Source organism: Podarcis melisellensis (assembly GCF_964234715.1).
Source record: "Podarcis melisellensis genome assembly, chromosome: 14".
Lineage (NCBI taxonomy): Eukaryota > Metazoa > Chordata > Lepidosauria > Squamata > Lacertidae > Podarcis > Podarcis melisellensis.
In genome coordinates, this window is record NC_138546.1 from 50,342,785 (window position 1) to 50,364,275 (window position 21,491).

Below are 21,491 nucleotides of genomic sequence, written 5' to 3' on the forward strand. Positions count from 1 at the left end.
GATGTAAACCTTCAGTTTTAGACCTGTTGTGTGGCACATGTCATCCTCCGAAGTATGTCAATCATAGCAGCACAATATCTGGAGAATGAATATATTATATCAGGGTTTCTATTTTGGAGCAGTAAAGGGATATAGAATTGCCCTGTGTGTCCTGGAAATTTGTGTGTTATTGGGACAATAAACCTGTCACGTATGATTGTATAGTACTGGCAATGGAAAGAAATGTGTTCAATTGTTTCTATATGCCCAGAGCCACAGGGGCAGAGTCACAGCCCTCTCCAACCTGGTGCCTGAACTACAACTCCCATTAGCCCCAACCAGCATGGCCAGTGCTCAGGGATGATGGGAGCCACAATTCATTAGCGTCTGAAAGCTACAGGCTGCTCACCACCATGATAAACCCCTAAGTGCTGAATCATTACTGTGGGGAGAAACAAGCTCATTTACTGACCATGTCTGAGACATGCTGTCTAAATCGCGTGCTGTTCTAACCCATTTTGTATGTGGGCATGTCTGGGCTACGGATGCATTTCTTGTGCTGCCAAATGAATTATGATCAGACCTGACAAGGCCTTTAAAGGGTAGAAGAAGCTGTGGTTCTGCCATTTCGCATCACAGGCCCAATCTATGTCCTGTCACTCTTGTTTGAAAATTGTTTCCCACCCCCATAGCCATCCTGCTTTTCTGCCAAGGCTTTTCTGATTTAATCCTGGCAGCTCCCAAAATAATTTACATGTTATTTGGCAGTGTTGCAATCTTCTATGTGCTGGTTCCCTTGTGTTAGTGTGTGTCCATATGTCAATGCATATATTACTTTTAGTGTACTGCTGCAGTTGTGATTGGGTTTCTCACAACTGTCTTTTATAGGCCTTAACGGAATTCTGAAAACGGCCATCTGCTGTGGTGGTTGAGTCCTATCCAACTCAGGATAGCTCTGTTCTGCTTCCTCAGAATACCAGTTGCTGGAAGACCCAGGAGGGGAGGGGGCTCTTCTGCTCATGTGCTGCTTGCTGGCTTCCCACAGGTTAACTGGGTGGCCACGGTGAGAACAGGAGGGTGGGCTAGATGCGCCATTGACCGGACCCAGCAGGTTTTTCATATGTTTTTAGAGTGCTCCTCATGGAGAGAGTTATTCAATCTCTTTCCCTGCCCCCACCCCCGCCACCCCTTGGATGCAGAAGAAATCCATGGATTGCCTCCCTTTCCACATAGGTGTCTGCATTTTCCATGGCCTTGATATTCCACCACCCAGACAATAAACATGTGTGCCATTCTGGAACCTGGAGTTGTTATAGGGGCCACAAAATATCCATTTGTATGAAAGCAATATTTTGGTGCGGCAGCATCTATAATTTGGAACTCCCTGCCTATTGACATCAAGCCAGCACCTTCTCTGTGCTCTTTCAGCGCCTGCTAAAAACATTTTAGTTTAGACAAGCCTACCCAGACATGTAGACAGTGGCAGAGCTTCATGCAGAGAGCAGGCGGGGGCCTGGCTGGTATGCGTCCCGGGGTGTGGCATGCCACCCACAGGGGGGTGGCACGTGTCCCAGAGAATGGTGCGCCGCCCACAGGGGCGTGGCACGGCGCCCAGCGTGCGGTGGGGGCAGCCATGATGGCACCCCACCAGGATCGTGGTGCCGTGGGCGGTGCACTCTCCCCGCCACCCTCTTCCTTTGCCAGTGCGTGTAGAATATTGATAACATACCGGTACTTTAACCAGTTTTTCACTTGCTGATTTTTAAAAAATGTTGCAAATAGTTGGTTTTTAAGTGTTTTTACTAATAATTTTATTGTCTTATTCTCTTTGTAAACCACCTTGAGGTTTTCATTTGTTTTTGTTTTTGCAATCAAGTGATGCATAATTTCCCCCCCATAAATGAATAAATAAATAACTCGGGATTTAAACCCAGCAAAAACCAACCATCTATACTGGCTCTTGAGAGATATTTTATATCTTCTACAGTCTTTTAATATGCTCACAAACAGTCAATGGATAGATCAGCCCTTATTTCCACAGTAGCAGCAATGCAGATTATGGGTAGGAGGCAGTGATAGAACGATGCTGCATTGATCTCCTTCTCCCTGAGCTGTTGATCAGTTCGGTCTTTCTGCTTCTTTTACAGGTATGCAATGGGTTGGATCAGCCTCGGAAACAGCAGCGTTCTGACCTCAATGGACCAATCAACAATAATAATATGCCAGAGGCAAGTACTAGAGGCCAAGGTGCTCTGTTTTCCCTGTCCTGCCTCCATCTTGTATTTCACATCATGCTTCTCTTTCCAAAGCCGTGAAGCTTTGCGTTGCAGAAAGACATTGGGGGGGGGGTTATGATGAATCACTGAAGAAAGATTTCAGAGCTAAACTGTTCTATTTATTTATGTCCAGAATTTATTATGTTCTATCTTTGCATTATTTTTATTTCAGATAGAACATTAAAACAAACTGATACAAAACAATCAAAACATTCCAAAGGTCATATCGGGGGGTGGGGGGTGGAGTTCCTTCCCAGTTAACCCAGAAATTCAATGGCTAAAAGATACTCTTTGTGGCAGCCCTGGAATCACGGGCCAAGAGAATGTGATTGTTTTAACTGTATCTGGAGTGTTTTTCATGGCATTGTTATCAATGTGCTGACTGACCTGTGCTCCTTTGGGAGGAGGCGTTAAGTGGAAATAGCAATAATAATGATAATAGTAATAATAAGAATAAGAATAACAACATGCTTACAGCAGGGATGGCCCACCTGTGCCCCCCCCAGGTGCTGTTGGACCGGCCCCAGCCAGCATGATCAGTGGTGAAGGGTGATAAGAGACACCTGTGGGGCTGGAGGCCGGCCCTTTGTGGTTTGTTGAGGCTGACATTTGAGGTGAGACATTTAGGGTTAAACTCAGAGACTGTTTTCTCAGAGGTGTGTGGAGGTGTCAGTTGTACACACGAGTCTGTCCATAATACTAATTTGTGACAATATAAGCACTGCCTGCCCCCAGATGAGATTTGAGACTGTGCCAGGCTTTTGTGTTTTTAAAAAAACAGGAATGACACTTGGGTGTTCTTATGCTGATGAGACTTTTCAGAAGTGTGTTGTTCTGAGCTTCAAGCATGCCAGGGAAGTGATGACAGTTTTAAAGAAAATACATCCATAAAAACAGTGCTAACCAGCAGATTGTACAAGATTTATTTGCATGTGGAGTTGAGCCATGTTCAATAACGCAGAGATTACTTTTTAAGAGGGGTGCTGCTGCTTTTAATCAAGAACACACAATTGTTATGTTGCCAAGCCCTTAACAACTTCTTAATTGTTCACCATGACCATGCCTAAAAAGCTTCTACTACTCCTTCCTGCTTCCATGCAGAGGAAACAAACCATAATCTCTGGCTTGGCATTTCATCAAAACTTTGGACTGCAGTGGGTTTCGCTCCCAACAAACCACAGTCAGTAAGGGAAAAAAATGAATCTTGTTTATTTGGAGAGAGACTAACCATGTCCCCCTGGTATGAATGTAATGCTAAGCCAGAGATCATGGTATTCTCCCTGCCCAGGGGATGGGAATAGCAGAGCTATCACTTATTGTGATGTGTGAATCAGGCCAATGTCATGTAGTCGCCTAAAATTACGGTAATTATGATGAAAAATGAATGAAAAATGCTTCTGTTCTTCCTCCGCGTCCTGTGCATGCATTTTTCATAATAAACATCTTACTATTTCTATAGAGTTATAAGCTCTTTATTTTTCTATCCACACAGACAAAGAAGGTGTCCTCCTTCCCAAGCTTTGTTGATGGTAAGTGCATCTTCACAGGATTCCTAATGTTTATAACATTAAGACTGCAGGGGTGGGGATGGGGAATCCTGACTTATCGAGAGATGATTTATTATGTGCCATGAGATTTATCAGACTTGGGGGCAGCTGTGTCTCCTTCCTGAGACAACCCTGCATTCTACAGCGAGAGAAGGGGAGGGATTGAGAAACCTTTGCCACTTGAGGGCCACATTTCCAAAAGTGCAGCCTGCCAGGGGCCACATGCCAGTGGTCAGAGGGGCCGGAGTCAAAAGTGGGCAGAGCAACAGATGTGAATTTTGTGTGGTTGGAACATGGCCTCTTATCGTTAAAAGCTGGGAGATTTCTGTGCTTACATAGAAGGGAAGTGAGTCGCTTTATTGTTTAATCCAGGGTTGGAGAGCCTGTTGATTCCAGCTCCCATCAGCCCCAGTCCCCTTGGCCAGTGAACAGCCATGATGGGAGTTAGTAGTCCCACAAACTGGAGGTCCAGCCCAGCTTTCTCCAACCTGCCAATCCTGTTATCGAGCCCCAAATATATGCTTGCTTTTCCCACCCCAGTTTAGAGGCTTGAAATGAACCAGATGGTCAACATATGGTCAACATATGGTCCCTATATGGCTTAGACCAGTAGTTCCCAACCTTTTTTTGGCCATGCCCCACCTAAGCATCTCTACAATCCTGATGCCTATCCGTCCCCTGTGACGTAGAATTCTTATTATTCAAAGTGAACTCCTATTCACATGGAGGAAGCCTAAATTTCACTATTAATAACTCATTCACAATTTGCCCCCCTTAAAAATCGAATTGCCCCCCTGTGGGGCATGTGTCCTACGTTGGGAACCACGGGCTTAGACTGAATACTGTTAAGAAACTGTGCTTATGTCCTTTAGAGATGGCTTTTCTTTTTTTGCTTCCAGTCATATTTTGAGAGCCCCATTAATAGAAATCAGTGCAATTTCTATTTTACAGGCTAAATAAACTGACATTTGGAAGTCTCCCACAGCAAGGCATATTATGCAGACTTATTTGTATGGTTCTAGCACCCCTCTGACTTTGGGACATTTAATTAGTATACTAATAATTGGTGCTGATGGCTGACCTAATGAAATTAAACTTCTTTGTATGATTGATCTTCACTGAGAACCTTGTTGACAGCAGAGGGTGGAAGGTCCACTTAGCTGTGCCTCATTTGTCCTTTTCTGAGGATGACATTATGGATGCTTCTTGTCTTCCATTAAATCTGACTGAGAGAGAAACCAGCTCTTGTTGACGGGTTGTGCATGCAAAAGCAGGCAGAGCTGGCACAGAGTAGAGAGCGCCCTCCCTACATTGACCTCCTACATGTGTCTACTCAGGAGTCAGCCCTGTTAAGTCCAGTGTGACTCACTGCCAGTTAGGTGTGTGTTGAATTTCAGCCGTGTTTGTGTGTTTGTGTGTTTCACCCCCCCCAACTAACATGTTTTATTTATGACAAAAGTTATATAAGCTTTTTATCAGAGACTGAATTGTCCCTGGAATATTTCCTCCTAATGTGGCTAAGTCCATAAAAGCAAGGCTATGTATGGTGCTTCAGTGCACAAGAGAGCAATCCGATGCATGTCTACTCAGGTGTAAGCACAGCTGAATTCATTTGGACTTACCGTATTTTTCACCCTATAGGACACACTTTTCCCCCTCCAAAAATGAAGGGGAAATCTGGGTGTGTCCTATGGGGCGAATGCAGGCTTTCGCTGAAGCTTGGCTTCAGGAAGACATCCGCAGCCTAGGCAGCCCTGCGGGAGTTCCCCGCAGGGCTCCCTACACTGTGGATAGCAGCCTGCCGCCCGGTGGGCGGGGCGCCCTGAAGCAGAGCGCCCCTCGCACCGGGCAGACATCCGCAGCATGGGGAGCCCTGCAGGAGTTCCCCGCAGGGCTCCCCTCGCTGCGGATAGCAGCCTGCCTGAAGCAGAGCGCCCCGCGCGCCGGGCAGACATCAGCCAGCCCCACAAGCTTGGGGGACAGCAGGGAGGCGCAGCGCTGCCATCCCGCTGTTCCTCGACCTGGTTCGGTTTCCCTGACCTGGTTTTTTTTTTGGGGGGGGGGAAATAAAGGGGAAAAAATCCTTTATTCCCCCCCCCAAAAAAAAACTAGGTGCGTCCTATGGGACGGAGAGTCCTATGGGACGAAAAATACGGTACTAGCAGTAAGTGTGCAAAGCATAGCAGCTATATTTGAATAAAAAACATAGATACATTCCTCTGATCCTGTTGGGTTCTTTTATACTTTGTCATGTATAACCTGTATGTATTAACTAGGATTGTAGGCCTTGGCTTAATTCAAGCAAATGAGCCCTCTTGAAAGATCAACCCTAAATCCTCCCAGCCCCCATTTTTGCTCCAGGGAGAGAGTAGCTGCTTTGCATGCAGAAGGTCCTGAGTGACGTCACCTGCAACAACTATTAGAGGGACAAATCTTTGTCTGAGTCCCCAGAGAGCTGCCACCAGTCAAAATAGAGTAGGCCAGCCAACATTATGCCTTCCAGATATTATGCAACTGCAGCTCCCATCATCCTGGGGCTGAATGGGAATTGGAGTTCAACAGCATCAGAGGGGCACCACGTTGCCTACCCATGGAGTAGACAGCGCAGGGCTAGATGGAGAGATAATCTGACATGGTTCAAGGCATCTTCCTCCATTGCTTTATTGCCATAGAACTTCGTAGAATCATAGAATCATAGAGTTGGAAGAGACCACAAGGGCCATCGAGTCCAACCCCCTGCCAAGCAGGAAACACCATCAGAGCATTCCTGACATATGGTTGTCAAGCCTCTGCTTAAAGACCTCCAAAGAAGGAGACTCCACCACACTCCTTGGCAGCAAATTCCACTGTTGAACAGCTCTTACTGTCAGGAAGTTCTTCCTAATGTTTAGGTGGAATCTTCTTTCTTGTAGTTTGGATCCATTGCTCCGTGTCCGTTTCTCTGGAGTAGCAGAAAACAACCTTTCTCCCTCCTCTATGTGACATCCTTTTATATATTTGAACATGGCTATCATATCACCTCTTAACCTCCTCTTCTCCAGGCTAAACATGCCCAGCTCCCTTAGTCATTCCTCATCGTTTCCAGGCCTTTGACCATTTTGGTTGCCCTCCTCTGGACACGTTCCAGTTTGTCAGTGTCCTTCTTGAACTGTAGTGCCCAGAACGGGACACAACACTCCAGGTGAGGTCTGACCAGAGCAGAATACAGTGGCACTATTACTTTCCTTGATCTAGATGCTATACTCCTATTGATGCAGCCCAGAATTGCATTGGCTTTTTAAGCTGCCGCGTCACACTGTTGGCTCATGTCAAGTTTGTGGTCAACCAAGACTCCTAGATCCTTTTCACATGTACTGCTCTCAAGCCAGGTGTCACCCATCTTGTATTTGTGCCCCTCATTTTTTTTTTGCCCAAGTGCAATACTTTACATTTCTCCCTGTTAAAATTCATCTTGTTTGTTTTGGCCCAGTTCTCTAACCTGTCAAGGTCGTTTTGAAGTGTGATCCTGTCCTCTGGAGTGTTAGCCACCCCTCCCAGTTTGGTGTCATCTGCAAATTTGATCAGGATGCCTTTGAGTCCATCATCCAAGTCGCTGATAAAGATGTTGAATAAGACCAGGCCCAAGACAGAACCCTGTGGCACCCCACTAGTCACTCTTCTCCAGGATGAAGAGGAACCATTGATGAGCACCCTTTGGGTTCGGTCAGTCAGCCAGTTACAAATCCACTGAGTGGTAGCATAGTCAAGACCGCATTTTACCAGCTTCTTTACAAGAATATCATGGGGCACCTTTTCAAATGCCTTGCTGAAATCAAGGTAGGCTACATCCACTGCGTTCCCTTCATCTACCAGGCTTGTAATTCTGTCAGAAAACGAGATCAGGTTAGTCTGACATGACTTATTTTTCAGAAATCCATGCTGACTATTGGTGATCACAGCATTCCTTTCTAGGTGCTCACAGACTGTGTGCTTAATGATCTGCTCCAGAATCTTCCCTGGTATTGATGTCAGACTGACTGGGCGGTAATTATTTGGGTCCTCTCTTTTCCCCTTTTTGAAAATAGGGACAACATTTGCCCTCCTCCAGTCTGCCGGGACTTCGCCTGTTCTCCAGGAATTCTCAAAGATGACTGCCAGTGGTTCTGAGATCACATCTGCCAGTTCTTTTAATACTCTTGGATGCAGTTCATCTGGCCCTGGAGACTTGAATACATCTAGACTAGCCAAGTATTCTTGTACTATCTCCTTAGTTATTCTGGGCTGTGTTTCCTCTGCTGAATCATTTGCTCCAAATTCTTCAGGTCCGGCATTGTTTTCTTTATCGTAAACGGATTGTTGTAGCCCAGAGCATCTGGCAGGCACCAGGCTGTTGAGGGTTGTGTCATCTATGCCTCCACTGTCCCAGCAGTCTCCTGTGCAGATAACCTCCCCTCCCCTGCCCACATTCATTACATGGAGAGACAATGCTCTGCTTCTAGCCTTGGGTCAATTATTGCACTCATTTTGGCTTTAAAAGAGGAGAAACTCAGTCTTATTGGTCATTCTCTCTGCCCTTTGAGGCTCCAGCTGGAAGTATGTCTCTTGATTCGCCACATCCCCCTTGACTGCTGATTTATCAGTCTTTTCAGCCCTTCAGTTTTCAGTCTCTTCCTCCATTTCTCTGAACAGCTTCCAGCTCCAGCTGCAGTGAGCATGTTCAGAGCTTCTGTTTCTGTCACCTCATTGCTAAAGGGAGGGAAAGTTCCTTCCCTGACACTTGCAACCAGCAAAACCTGGCTAAGGTCTGGAAATAGCAGAGATTGCAGGAGACACAGGTGCCTGCAAATCTCAGCACACAAAATAAAAGGTGGCTTGAGATCTCCCAATCTCACTGCTGCACACCCTCCCTTTGAAGAGGATCTGAGTGACGTTTTGTTAATAAGTTAGTCTGGTCAGGAGCCAGAAATGTCATTGTAGCATAAACAAGCAAATATATCATTAAAATGATATGGCAAAAATAAAAAAGCTAAATACACCGAGTGGACTTCAGTGAAGCACCATGATGAATCTTCCATCTGTGCAAGCATTTCAGCTTGTCAGATGGAATGGCCCCCTGTCCTCCCCACATCTACTCTTCTGTGGGGAGGATTCTCCTGACCCCCCCAAGCCAGTGTTAGGGAAATGGGGGCACAGGGGAGGAGAGGGAGAAGCCCCATTGTGCACAGGGAAGTTTATTTGCAGAGATTCTCCTGATGGGACTTGTTAGGTGAACGACTAATGCAGTGGATTTACTCTGAGTAAACATAGCTGGATACAACTCTCTGTTTTTAAAGAATGTAATAATATAAATTTGCATTTTAATAAAACTTTAGAAAATAAATAAGTGCAAGGCGTCAATCATTCCATTTGTAGCCATTTGGCCAAACATATGCAAGGTGGGGACCTATTTGCAGAGAGCTGGGGAAAGTGCAGGAAAGAGCGACTGAAAGCAGCAAGGAACGAGAGCCCCTTCTCTGTGAGCAAAGGGCCCTGCACAGAGTCCCAGCTAACCTCTGCTCTGGAAAGCTAGGGCCCTGGGATAATTATTTTACTGCATTTTAAAGTTGTTGTTTTTATTTTAATGAAATCAACAGCATCATCATTTTATTATAGTGTTGGTTATGGAACCTTGGGCACTTTGATAGTCTGGCATATCTGGTAATGCAGGGTGCAACATTTTAAACAAATGGTGAAATCTTAGAGCTGGTTGGTACAAGGAAGCGCCTCCAAAGCTACCTCTTCTAACTGCTCCCAGATCCAGGGGTTCCTCTCCACCAATATATTTCCCCTTCTCGTTTCCGAGATTACAGATATCTTGTGCTGGTCCTGCCCTCAGAGCAAAGCAGGTTGGCTGGCTCAGCACCAAGGAGAGCTCATTGTGGGCAACATGGGGTGCATTTAAGTGTGAGGGTTATTGTGTTAGTTTTCCTCGTTGCAAGGCCTTGTTCTCTGCTGCAAAGACTTGTCCTCCTGTGCTCAGGTCCTGCTTACAAGTTTCCTGCAGGCATCTAGTTAGCCACTGTGAGAACAGGATCCTGGACGGGATGGGCCATTGGCCCAGTCTTATGTCCCAGAGGGCGTGCATTTCACTGCCATTACTTATGAATCACCCCTAGCTGGCCAAGGTTTCTCTACAACCCTTTATTCGCTTTGTATCTGCTTAACTGTCAGGACTGCCCCCAAAGGACCATGGGAAATGGAATTTGGTGACATTCGCTAATCTGAGGACTTTTTGGTAGTTTTTCAAGGGGCAGCTTCCTCCCAGATGGCATGGAGCACCCTGCACCCTCTCAAGAACTAGGCTTTTGGTGTGTGTGTTGGGGGAAGTGTGGTGGCCCCTGTTCCCTCCCCTCCTCCAAACGCCCCAGAATACTGCAAAGGGGCCATTCTGGGGGGAAATAGAAGAACATAAGAAGAGCCTGCTTGAGAACATCTCCTGCTTTTAAGTACCCCCCATTTCTTCCACCCCCTCCAGTTCAGACACTTAGCTTTTAGCTCAGCCTTAGATTGGGGAGGATGGTGAGAGTTTTCTCTTCCTGACTCACAGCCCTTTCTTTGGGGAGGTGAAATTGCCATTAAAATGGTTTGAAGTTGGTGCTGTTATATCTGCTTTACTTTTAATTTTAACACTGCTTTTTGCTTCCTCATTCCCTGACCCACAAGTGCATGGACCGAATGCTCTTGTTTAAATATTTGTTGCTGCTGTTGCGCTGTGCTCTTTGCAATTAGCTAGGCATCTACAGCAAAAGGATAGTCTATTGAGGGCAGTGTGTGGAAGTACGGAGTGCTCTTCCTTGCTCCGTTTTGCCTCTCTGCTGCTCTGTCTTAGGAGAGAAATAATTGCCTGCCTTCTGGCTTTTTAGTTCCAGGACCTTGCGAACCCGAAGACCTCATTGATGGCATCATCTTTGCAGCCAATTACTTGGGCTCCACGCAGCTGCTCTCGGAGCGCAACCCCTCCAAAAACATCCGAATGATGCAAGCCCAGGAGGCAGTGAGCCGCGTCAAGGTAGATGTTTTCGATCCATGGAAGAGGATTTGGGATCCCTTGATGATTGAACTCAGAAGAGTCGGAAACATCTGCCCCTCTGCATCCACAGCAGAGAATTCCCGCATGGCTGTGGCAAAACCCTCTTGGTTCCCACCATTGCGTTAATTTCTCTCTCCCTGCTACCCAAACTGTGTGTGCAGCCACAGAGCAGCAGAATATAAATAATGCACAGGTTCTTTCAAAGTTCCCCCAAATCAGAGTAACAGCCAGTTGTGGCTTTCCAGGCTTGTGTCACAAAAAGCTCAGATAAATGCTTTCATATCCCTGTATGTTGTGGATATCTTAGTGTTGCTTCATCATTACTTTTGGTGGGTGGAGTGGAAGGGAGTATCTATATTTTTTTATTTATATTTTATTCCAGTGGGTTACAGTAAAGTAAATAAGAGAAGAAGAAAGAAGGGAAAAAAGAAAGAGGAAAAAGAAAAAGGATGCATAAACATTTTAAAAGGCAGGGGAAAACAACAGTAACAAAATAATAATAACATATAATAACAATAACAATAATTTACAGAACAATGTAGTATATAGGTTAATGAATAAACTTATTGTTTCCCCCAGGTATATGTTGGTCCATGGGTCACTATGGTTTTGATAAATACATTCTAAATATCACTAAATATGTCCATGCATATGTCCAAGCAATCCATTCATGGGTTGCAAGAGTTGTCATGTCACATTGATTGAAAGGGGCCATATTTCCCCCCTGCAATATATTACTATCAATCTTTTTGCAGGTATAAGGACAGAGAGTGTTTAAATGATGAAAAGTTGAAAATAAATGCAGAGGAGAGTTACAGATAACCACATGTAAAATCACATCTAATGATATCTTGGCCAATCCATTATTAATTTATTTCATAAGATTTGTACATCGTTTGATTGGTATAAAAAAACCCCTCAAAGTGGGTTGGTTACCAAAGTTTTAAACAATAACATTATCAATAAGAAGAATTAACCATTTAAAGCTTTTACAGAATTTAAATCAACAATAAACTGAAAACAGATTAAAATTTGCATCAGCTTTCTGAATACTTGGGTAGACTTGACTAAACAAAAATGGTTTTAGTAGGTTTCAAAAAGAGCAGCGTGAGGGCACCTGTCTGATATCATAGGCAGGGAGTTCCAAAGGGCAGGTGTTTCAAGCTCTTACAAATGTGGAACTGGCATCATGTGACACCTGTAACATTAGAAATTATGTTAACATAAGCAAATACAAAAGGCCCGCAATGGAAATTGAGTGGAAAGAGGTGCGTAGAAATAAAATTAATAAGGCGCCAAGCTGAGGGGGCACAACATCAATAATAAGAATAAGAATAATGTTCAGCCTAAGCTTACTGCATATTGGCAATAACAGAGTTGGTTAGCTAAATTACCCATTAGGTAACAACACTAATGGGGGGGGTGGAAAGCTATGGAGGGAGGCACATCTGTGAAACTGCCTTACCTGCTGCTCCTAGAAGTTAGTCTGAAACACTCTTGAACCTAAGCACTGCCTCTCTCCCCTGGTAGACATGAGGTCTAGGATCCTTGCTCTTTAAGAGGCATGGATGGAACAACAACTTGTATTCTTTATCTTTTATTTTATTGCATTTATATCCCATCTTTTCATCCAAGGAACTCCAAGTGGCCTACATGGTTCTCCCCTTCCTCATTTAATCCCCACAACAACCCTGTGAGGCAGGAAATGCAGAAGGGAAAGCAGCCCTCTCGCCAAAGGGGTTCCCCAGCCCTGGTGCAGCTCCACTCCTTCATCTGCCCAGTTCCTGCTGCTTATGCAGGTTCTCTCATTCATTCATTCACCTTTTCTCCCAAGGAGTTCAAGGTGGTGCACAAGGAACTGTCTGTTGTTGCTTGGCTAGTAAGAAAGCTTCTAAATAGCCCACAATAGCTATATGTGCAAATATCTTAACTTCTATTGGGCTGGTAACCTTGGAGGTGCTTAAATAGAGGTTGGATGGCTATCTGTCGGGGAAACTTTAGTGATGATTCCTGCATTGAAGAGCATTGGACTAGATGACTTTGGGGGTCCCTTCCAGCTCTACAGTTCTATGCAATACAAGTCATGGAGATACTTGCAGACATTTGACATTTTTGTGGTCAAGGCACCTTGCACAGCCCAGTGTCACTAAATCTCAGCTTTAAATACAGGTTAAAAGTGTCACTGCTCATTCTCGTTAGAGAAATAGCATTTCCCCCTTTTAATTGCTTTCCCCATTCCGGCTCCTAATGAGTGGTTTGGCTTTCAAGAGGAAAAAAAAGAGAAACTGGCAACCACAAACGAAACTTGATTTGTATTGTGCCAAAGTGCAGCACTGTTGATCAGTTCCAATGCTGTCTGGTTTTCTTTGGTAGGCAGTCTCTCAAAGATGGTTGGCTGCTCCTATTTTAATAGCGGCTCAATGCTGCATGCAACTCTTCATAAGAAGCGGGCAGCAAAACTATCTTGTTCTTTCTTTTTAATTTATTAAATAGAATATAAATTTCTGCCCCAATTTAGTCCTCTTTTCTTGCAGTGAGATGTTACTGCATTTGCTGGGTAGCCTGTCTCATTTCAAGGGCTCATTTCAATAATCAATTCTTTATTGTGAAAGATAACACTTACAGTCACTTCTGCAGCTCTGGAGACATATCCACACCAATCTAGCATCTCAGCAGCTATTCCCAGGTCCACACTCTATGGCGCAGGTGCAGCAACCCAGGACCACTCTCCCTCCACCAGTTTATGCACCTTCCTCTGACAGACAGCACACTCACAACCGGAAGCTGTGCCTGCATGGAAACTTCCTCTGCACATTCTGGGAGACAGGGGTGCAGAAGGGCATGGGGGAGCACCTGGCTCTTCACTTACCTGACCAACTCTTCCTCCTCCTCCTCTTCTGGCTCATTCTGTGCTCCAACCTCCAGCTCTGAAGCTTCCCCTGCTTTTGACTCTTGCCTTCTGGCCAGAACAGTACCCCACAATTCACTGGCCCCCCTCTCCAAGTCAGGCTTCAGCCCCCCTTCCTTGACTTCTGATTAAGAGCCTCCTGGAAGGATCTGGCTGATCACCATGTGGATGCTGGACTAAAGGGACCTCTGGTCTGATTTTGTTGTGCTGTTACAAATGTGTACCTGGACTCACATGTGCACAGCCAGCAGTCCTGTGAGGTTTCGGATCTTTTGCTGGAATTACCTGTATGATGTTCACTTGTTATGGACATGTTTTGACCTTTAACCTTATGCCCCCAAAGAAGCTTTCACACAAAGAAATAAAGAAAACTTGGTTTATTATATAAAATAGGAGTGACAGACTATATAAAAATGCTGCTTTAGACAGCAAAGTTACAGTCTGCTCTGAGTAGGACTAGCCTTGGATATAACCTTATGGTTTACAAGGAGCTATGAGCCTACAACAGCCTTCCCCAATGAGGTACTCTTCAGAAGTTGTGGAACTCTTGACTTCCACCATCCCTGAACACTGACCAATCTGACTGGGGGTGATGGGAGTTGGTGTCCAAGCATCTGGAGGGCACCAGGTTGAGTTATGATGCCAATGCCAGTTTAAGCTGCCCCAGAAGCATCTGAATTTGTTTTGATATTCTATCTTAATGGAGAATTTATTTTGATATGTATCCCTGCCCCCACCCCACTTTGTTGGCTGCACTGAGGGCCACAGAACTTATCCGAGTCTTGGGTGGTTTTTTTAAGGTTAATTTCCTTTGCAAAAGTGGAAGAAAGAGGCATAACTCACTGATAGAGCACTGATTTTGCATGGAAAAGTTCCCAGGTTCAATCCCTGGCATCTTTAGTTAAAATGATCCTACAGCAGGTGATGGGGAAGATTTCTGTGTGGGACCCTGGAGATCTGTTGCTACCCCAAGTAGGCACTGCTGGACTAGGTGGAATGTGTGGTCTGTGTCAGCTATCTTCTTATGCCTCAGAAGGAGGGGCTGTAGTTATGTGGTGCATGCAGAAGGTCCCAGGCACAATTCCTGGCATTTCCAGTGGATCTGGGCTGGATAAGGCTCTTCTTGTCTGAGATTTGGAAACCCTTTGCCAGTTGGGCTGGATAGAGCAGTGGTGGGACTCCAGTATATGGCAGCTTTCATACATTTGCTTGTATGGCCAATCTGGAGAAAGTTTGAATCTTTTGACATTTGCACAATTTGTTTTTTATAGGATGGAGGGATCTTGCACATTTCCCCCACTTGCTAAAGTCAGAGAAAGAGAGCCCAAAAGGGGAAGGTTTGCAGGAAACTAAGTTTGTATGGACAGACTGAGAAGGAACTGGGGTTCAGTTTTGCTAAGTGACAAGTTGAGAGGCAACTTGACAAGCGTTTGATAGTATTGGGACTAGCAACGTGATTCTTGACATAAAAGTGGGTGTGGTTTTGACAGGCATGTGGAAGCTGTTCCTGCTTTCGCTCACTAGTCCTAAGCTACATTCACCTCTGACCTGATGACATCATTGGGTTATGTGGGCTGGGCTACAGCAATATCAGAATGATCCAGCTTGGAGGATTAACTCCATGTCCTAGGATGCAAAAGCTTGGCTTCTGCATTTGGATATTAGATGGCATGGGATTTGGGGGTTCACTGGAACAGATTGGGGTTGTAACTGTTTGTGTAGTATGGAAATATAATCTGCAGCTAAAATCAACAAAATTATGCAGCAGTTTCTGTAACCGATGGATGATACTGACACACATGTACACACATATAAAGACCAGCAATAGCCTTCCTTCCTTTATTTCTGTAGATAATAGGTTTGAGAATCTTTTGATGAAAGATTTCCCTGACTTCACATAATATCTCTTTCTCTCGTTTTCTTTTTGTGCATTTGTCTGTTTCCCTTTTTATTTTTAAATGCTTCTCCCCAGAGGATGCAAAAGGCAGCTAAAATCAAGAAAAAAGCGGTGTGTAGACTGTTTTTCTTGAATGCTATTGTCTGTTTTACATTTGGTTATTTTTGTTGTTTATGTTTTCTGTGGTCTTTGTGCATCCTGGAGTGTTGTGTCTCTCATTGTGGATCTCCGTCAAGCTGTAGCTTTCTGTTTTTGCTCATTTTAAAATGCAGTTGACCAGATGGAGTGGGAAAGATTGGTTGGCTTCATCAGAAACCTTCCCATTTTCGCAGGGTTGGTTGGTTTTATTAGAGAGTTTCCCATTTTCCTGCTAAATAACTCCTCTTTTCCTCTGTGGCTATCCATCCCAGTGAAATGGTTTTTTTGTGGGGGGTGATTTTGTTGTTGTTCTTGTTGTTTTGCTAAGCCTGGATAAACATCACATTTTCTTCTTGCAGGAGTTTATTTCCATCTGACATACTTTATTGCTTTTTGGAGGAGAAGCAGCCAAGATTGGTGTTGCAACCCAATATTCATTACCATTTACAATTTATTAGAGCTTTTTTTTGATACCACTTAATCATTTCTAACCGGTAAACATACACATTTCAAAAAACATACATAATAAAAAACACAGAGAACTTCCTTAAAACATCTGTGGGGATGGAAAAGTCTTTGTCAAGCACCTGAAGTTCAGCAGGGAGGGGACTTGGTTAGTCTCACCTGGGAGGGAGTTTTGTAGACTTGAGCCCACATTACTGCATGCACAGCTTATGGTGGATATGGGCTGTACATGGGGAACCAATATATACAACTTCACACCATGCATTTGAAGCACATTCAGTGCACATATATAGCACATCACTTTCCCCAAAGAATACTGGGAATGGTACTTTTCCTCTCTCAAAGCTACAACTAATTGCCAACTAAGTTAGTTCTTGGTATGAGCTTTCGTGTGCATGCACACTTCTTCAGATACACTGAAACAGAAGTTTCCAGACCCTTCTATATAGTGAGAAGGTGGGGAGGGGTATTACTCAGAAGGGTGGTGGGAATGGGTGATTGGCAGATAGCTGTGATGAGCCTGTTGACGACTCTTAACGACTGCAATAGGTCTTACAGGAAAAAGCAAGGGTGAGAAGGTGAAAAGTGGCTTTGTCATATATAATGAGATAAGAATCCAATGTCCTTGTTCAGACCAGGTCTCTCCATGGTTTTAAGTTTGGTGATAAGTTGCAATTCAGCAGCTTCTCTTTCCAGTCTATTTCTGAAATTCCTTTGTAGTAAAACAGCTACTTTGAGATCTTGTATAGAATGTCCTGTGAGATTGAAGTGCTCTCCTACTGGTTTCTCTGTCTTGTGATTCCTGATGTCCGATTTATGTCCGTTTATTATAAACGGACTAATAAACGGACATAAATAATAAACGGACATAAACGGACATAAATTGGACATCAGGAATCACAAGACAGAGAAACCAGTAAGAGAGCACTTCAATCTCCCAGGACATTCTATACAAGATCTCAAAGTAGCTGTTTTACTACAAAGGAATTTCAGAAATAGACTGACTTTTTTGTCTTCCCTTTGTGCAAGTGAGCAAACAGAATAGGTCTTCCATTGAGTGCAAACAGAATAGGTCTTCCATTGAGTGTAGTTTTTTGTTATTATGCAAAATAAATACTTTGGCTAGATAGTCTTCTTCACCTATAACTGGAGGGGGGGAGGGAGAGAGATGGAGAAAAGCATCATTTGCGGGGAATGGGGGTGAGGGAGTTACTGGGGCTGTAGGATTCTTGGTCATCACATATTTCCCAGAATACCCTCTGCCTGTGGGGAGGCAAAATGGTAGTTGCCAGTGGGGAGTGCCATTTGTGGAATACCACTGCCTCTCCACTCACCAAATATAGGTCATTCAGGAAAATTGAAAATAGTTGTTAGCAGCCTGACAGGGCCCTGCAGTACTCCAATAAGCCTTCCCCACCTTTCCATTTATTTTATTTTATTTCTGAGAGGCCTCCAGTCAGGGCCGGCCTGTCCAGGAGGCAGACTGAGGCAGTTGCCTCAGGCAGCAAAATCTGTGGGGGCCTCTGCAGGGATGTCTCCCCTGCCACTAGAGAAGCGAGGAGAAGAGACTGCTGCAGCTTCTATGTTCAGGCAAGCTTGTGCGAGAGCCCTGTGAGATTGCGCAGAGGTCTCTGGGGCTCATGGGAGTCCTCACCAGAATCTGGCAGACGCAGCCGCATGACTGCAATATGCAAGGCTTTGGCAGGGGCAGCAGGGGGGTGGGGGTGGGGGGCCGCACAGCACTTGCACCTTCCCATTTTGCCTCCAGCATTTCATCACAAATGAGGGATGTTGTGTCCAGCCCTGGCACAAACTCATTGTAAGCTGACATTAATTCTTTAATTTTGAGCTGGGACATATCAGCATGCTAGAAGAGAATGGTTACCGTTCTTCGAGAAAAGAAATCAAATGATTGAAGTGAGCTGAAAGCAGCTGTCTACAAGGAAGGCATCTCTGCTGCATCTCTGCTGCCACTTCACTCACTTCCAATGAAGAGGCAGAGGAGGATTTTCCACACTCACACGAGTTCTCTGTATGAGCCCCTGAGCTGGGCTTACTTCACTTTATAAAGTGACTTACACACTTTATAAAAGGAAAGCTTTTATGGTCTTATTGTAGTGTAACACCTTCAGTTTTATTGTTTAATTTTTTAAAATTGTGTGCTCAACTTGCACAAGGCACTTTTTTAAAGGAGCTCTGCACCTGTGATCTAAGACTAGGCATGGACAGAAGGTAGCTTCACTGATAGATCTCTGGGCTATTAGCAGTAGAGCCACCAATAGTCACAGATGTTTTTTTTACAAAAATAAATAAAAGCAACCCACACCCCCAAATTAGGTTGCTAAACTTTGGGTGAGGTAGGAAAACCAGGAATGGGACCTTGGGGTAGAGGGCAGACTAAATTAAATTTTGTGTGAAAGGACTGCGAGGTCGAGCTCTAGTACCGAAAGCAAATTCTCATGCTCAGAGGCTCCCTGATCCTTGACTGTTGTCATCTATCTGGTCCTTTTCCATCTGGCTCTGGTTGGTGAACTTTGGGGTTCTACTAAAAGAAGAAGAAACCCAAAAGTATACTCTGCAAACCTAAAGTCTGCCCCCCTCCTGCCTCGGTGATCTAAGGAATCAAGACAACCATGAGTCTTAAGGCATCTCAGAAAACTTTACAACCCCATTGGGGCTTAAGCTCTTGTGGGCTAGAGCCCACTATGTCAAAAGCCCAATGAATTTGTTATTCTGCAAGGCATATTCTTGATGCAATAGAGTAATGCAACCAATCCCTCTTGAACTTGTTACTCTTAAACGGGTTTCTCTTGTCAAGAGAATTCATCTCCCGTTCCCTTGCTGGCTCCATCTTCTGAGATGCCAGCGTGAGAAATCCTTATCTTAGGATACCCTCAAGTGAACTAGGCCCTAAGAATGCTCCTCTTTCAATCTCTGTTTGTGCATGTATATTGGAAATGTACCGTTCCAAATAATCTGTTCTGTGTTGCAGTAACTTTGTACAGCTTGGTCATTGTACTCCCATCATGTCTGAAATAGGTGGTTGAGGAAGGCACTGTTTTCAAGAGAAGAATTCTTAAGTAAGTTCTTTTCTTCTTCTTTTCTTTTTTCAGAGCTCTGAGGGAGATTCCCAGGCTTTGACAGAAGTGGATCTATTCATCTCCACACAGAGGATTAAAGTTCTGAACGCAGATACACAGGTAACAGGCATACAATCCCGATGCCGCAAAATGAGCATCTAGAGCTGCCTCTGGTGCCCTTCAGATGTTCTGGACTACAACTCCTATCAGCCCCAGCCAGCACCAAAGGGATATGGAAGTAATCTAGCTCTACCAGTGTTTCTCCAATTGGGCCCTCAGCTGTTGTTGGACTACAGCTCCCATCATCCCTGACCATTGGCCCTGCTAGCTAGGGATGATGGGAGTTGTAGTCCAGCAACAGCTGGGGACCCAAGTTTGAGAAACACTGCTAGCCTCTGCCAGAGCTTCAACTGACAATCCTCCTTTGAGATTATGTAAGCCTACTGTCACTCATGTGAGACCTTGTGCCTGGAATAATTTAGCACTCATTTCTGTGTTATCTGGTTCGGGGGGGGGGGGACCCAAACCACCACCCATTTGCAACCCCCTCAACCCTAAAAATAGTGAGAGTAAAGTGACAAAATTTGGAATGATAAAACATCATGGTTCTTTCCTGCTGTTTCCATGGGGGAATTAAGGGGGCGGGGAGAAGCAGGCATGTGTGGAAAGGGGGGAGTAGCAGTGTTGCCCAATGCCATTTGTCGTTGTGTGAATGAAATTGAGTGTGACATATAGGGGGGGAAAGCCACCGTTCTATCATGCAACAGGTACTGCAGTGAGGTAGGAACGCTAGAAAATGGGGCAGAAGCACTAGCGTGATAATCAGGAAAAGCAACACAACATTCCATTGTGTGTTGTGTCTCTTCCTTAGATGGTAAACCTGCAGGTTGGGATTAGCCATTTTTTATCTCTCTTGTCTGGCCTTTTTAAAAATAAGAGCATACACAGGTCTGCTAAGTTTTCCATTCAGGCCAGCTGCCCACGCTGTCCTTTCACATTCTCAATACTTTCTGCAGGATGATTGCTCAGATCCTCATTAAAATCCCCCACCGTTATTGCCTCAGGCCCACTGTTAAAGCTTAATAAAATGACAAATACACTAAAGGTAGGGGGAAGCCAAAGGCAGGTCTTCAGCTTGCAGTGGCTGCTTAAATTAACACCACTGTTGCCAAGCCTTCCAGCTATTTTTAAAGCTTCTTTAATGTGTGATCCTGATATTTCAGACAAGCTTCGGTTTTGGGGTGTCCCTACGGCCCCCAGTTTGAGTTTTAATTACTCAGTTTGTGGGGCAGCACAAAACATGGTATTTGTAGCACAAAACCTTGGCACCTGTTTGGTGTCAATCGGACAGTTATGGATTTTTTGGCATTAACTTGTGACCCCAATTTGCTTTGTCAATTACTCGGTTTGGAGGGTGGCACAAAACACAGGTTTCGCAACACAAAATGGCACAAACTAGCACAAAACCTTGGCATCAGTTGACAGGGGGATCCAGAATTTCGGGGTTACACGTTAATGAAGCTTTGATTACAACTTCCATCAGTCAAATGCATTTGCAGATTAGTTTTTGTGGCTGCCTTTTTCTTCCACTTACAGCTCCTTTGATCCAACTCTTGACCTTTGTCCCTGCAGATTGATTATTTGTTTGATCAGTGTGGACCATGAGGAGGAGCACGAATGGAGGCAGATGTGCATTCAATTTTCTGTCCTCTGAACGCTCAACCCTGAATTCTATTGTCTTGTTTTAAAAATACAGCAGCAGACTTTCATTTCTTGCCTAGGGGAAATTCCAGCACCTGCATCTTCTAACATTCAGCTTCCTCTCCCCTGCTTTCTAAATTGTACATTTTCAGTAATGTCTATTATTTCCCTTAATTGATCTCACAAATGCCTCACATTCCTTAAGTGCACGTGAATTTTAGTTGCGTTGATTTGAGCCATATAGCCAGTCTATTTGTTTTATTTGTCAGGGACTTGTTGAACCCATTTCATTTTGAAATGCTTCATTTTGAAATGTAAGCGGTTCTTTGCAGAATATAATGAGTACTGCATTATATGTGGCTTAACAGCCAAGGTTTTTAAAGCACCAAATTTAATTAAAAGCACAAACTAAATGGCTTTAAATTGAGCTGTATCCAGGGTCTCTAAATGCC

General features: G+C 44.5%; 1 protein-coding gene across 4 annotated transcripts in view; it reads left to right on the top strand.

The window, feature by feature from the left end:
- The window catches only part of APBA2 (amyloid beta precursor protein binding family A member 2), a 115,084-nt gene that overhangs the window by 76,800 nt on the left and 16,793 nt on the right, over nt 1-21,491 (top strand). For 3 of the 4 annotated variants that reach the window (XM_081887648.1, XM_081887647.1, XM_081887649.1), the window contains 5 exons: nt 2,127-2,207; nt 3,748-3,784; nt 10,684-10,829; nt 15,731-15,766; nt 19,372-19,458. In XM_081887648.1, coding sequence (XP_081743774.1) covers nt 2,127-2,207; nt 3,748-3,784; nt 10,684-10,829; nt 15,731-15,766; nt 19,372-19,458 — 387 coding nt within the window. The remainder of the gene's footprint in view (nt 1-2,126; nt 2,208-3,747; nt 3,785-10,683; nt 10,830-15,730; nt 15,767-19,371; nt 19,459-21,491) is intronic. The other variant, XM_081887650.1, reaches the window with a different exon arrangement.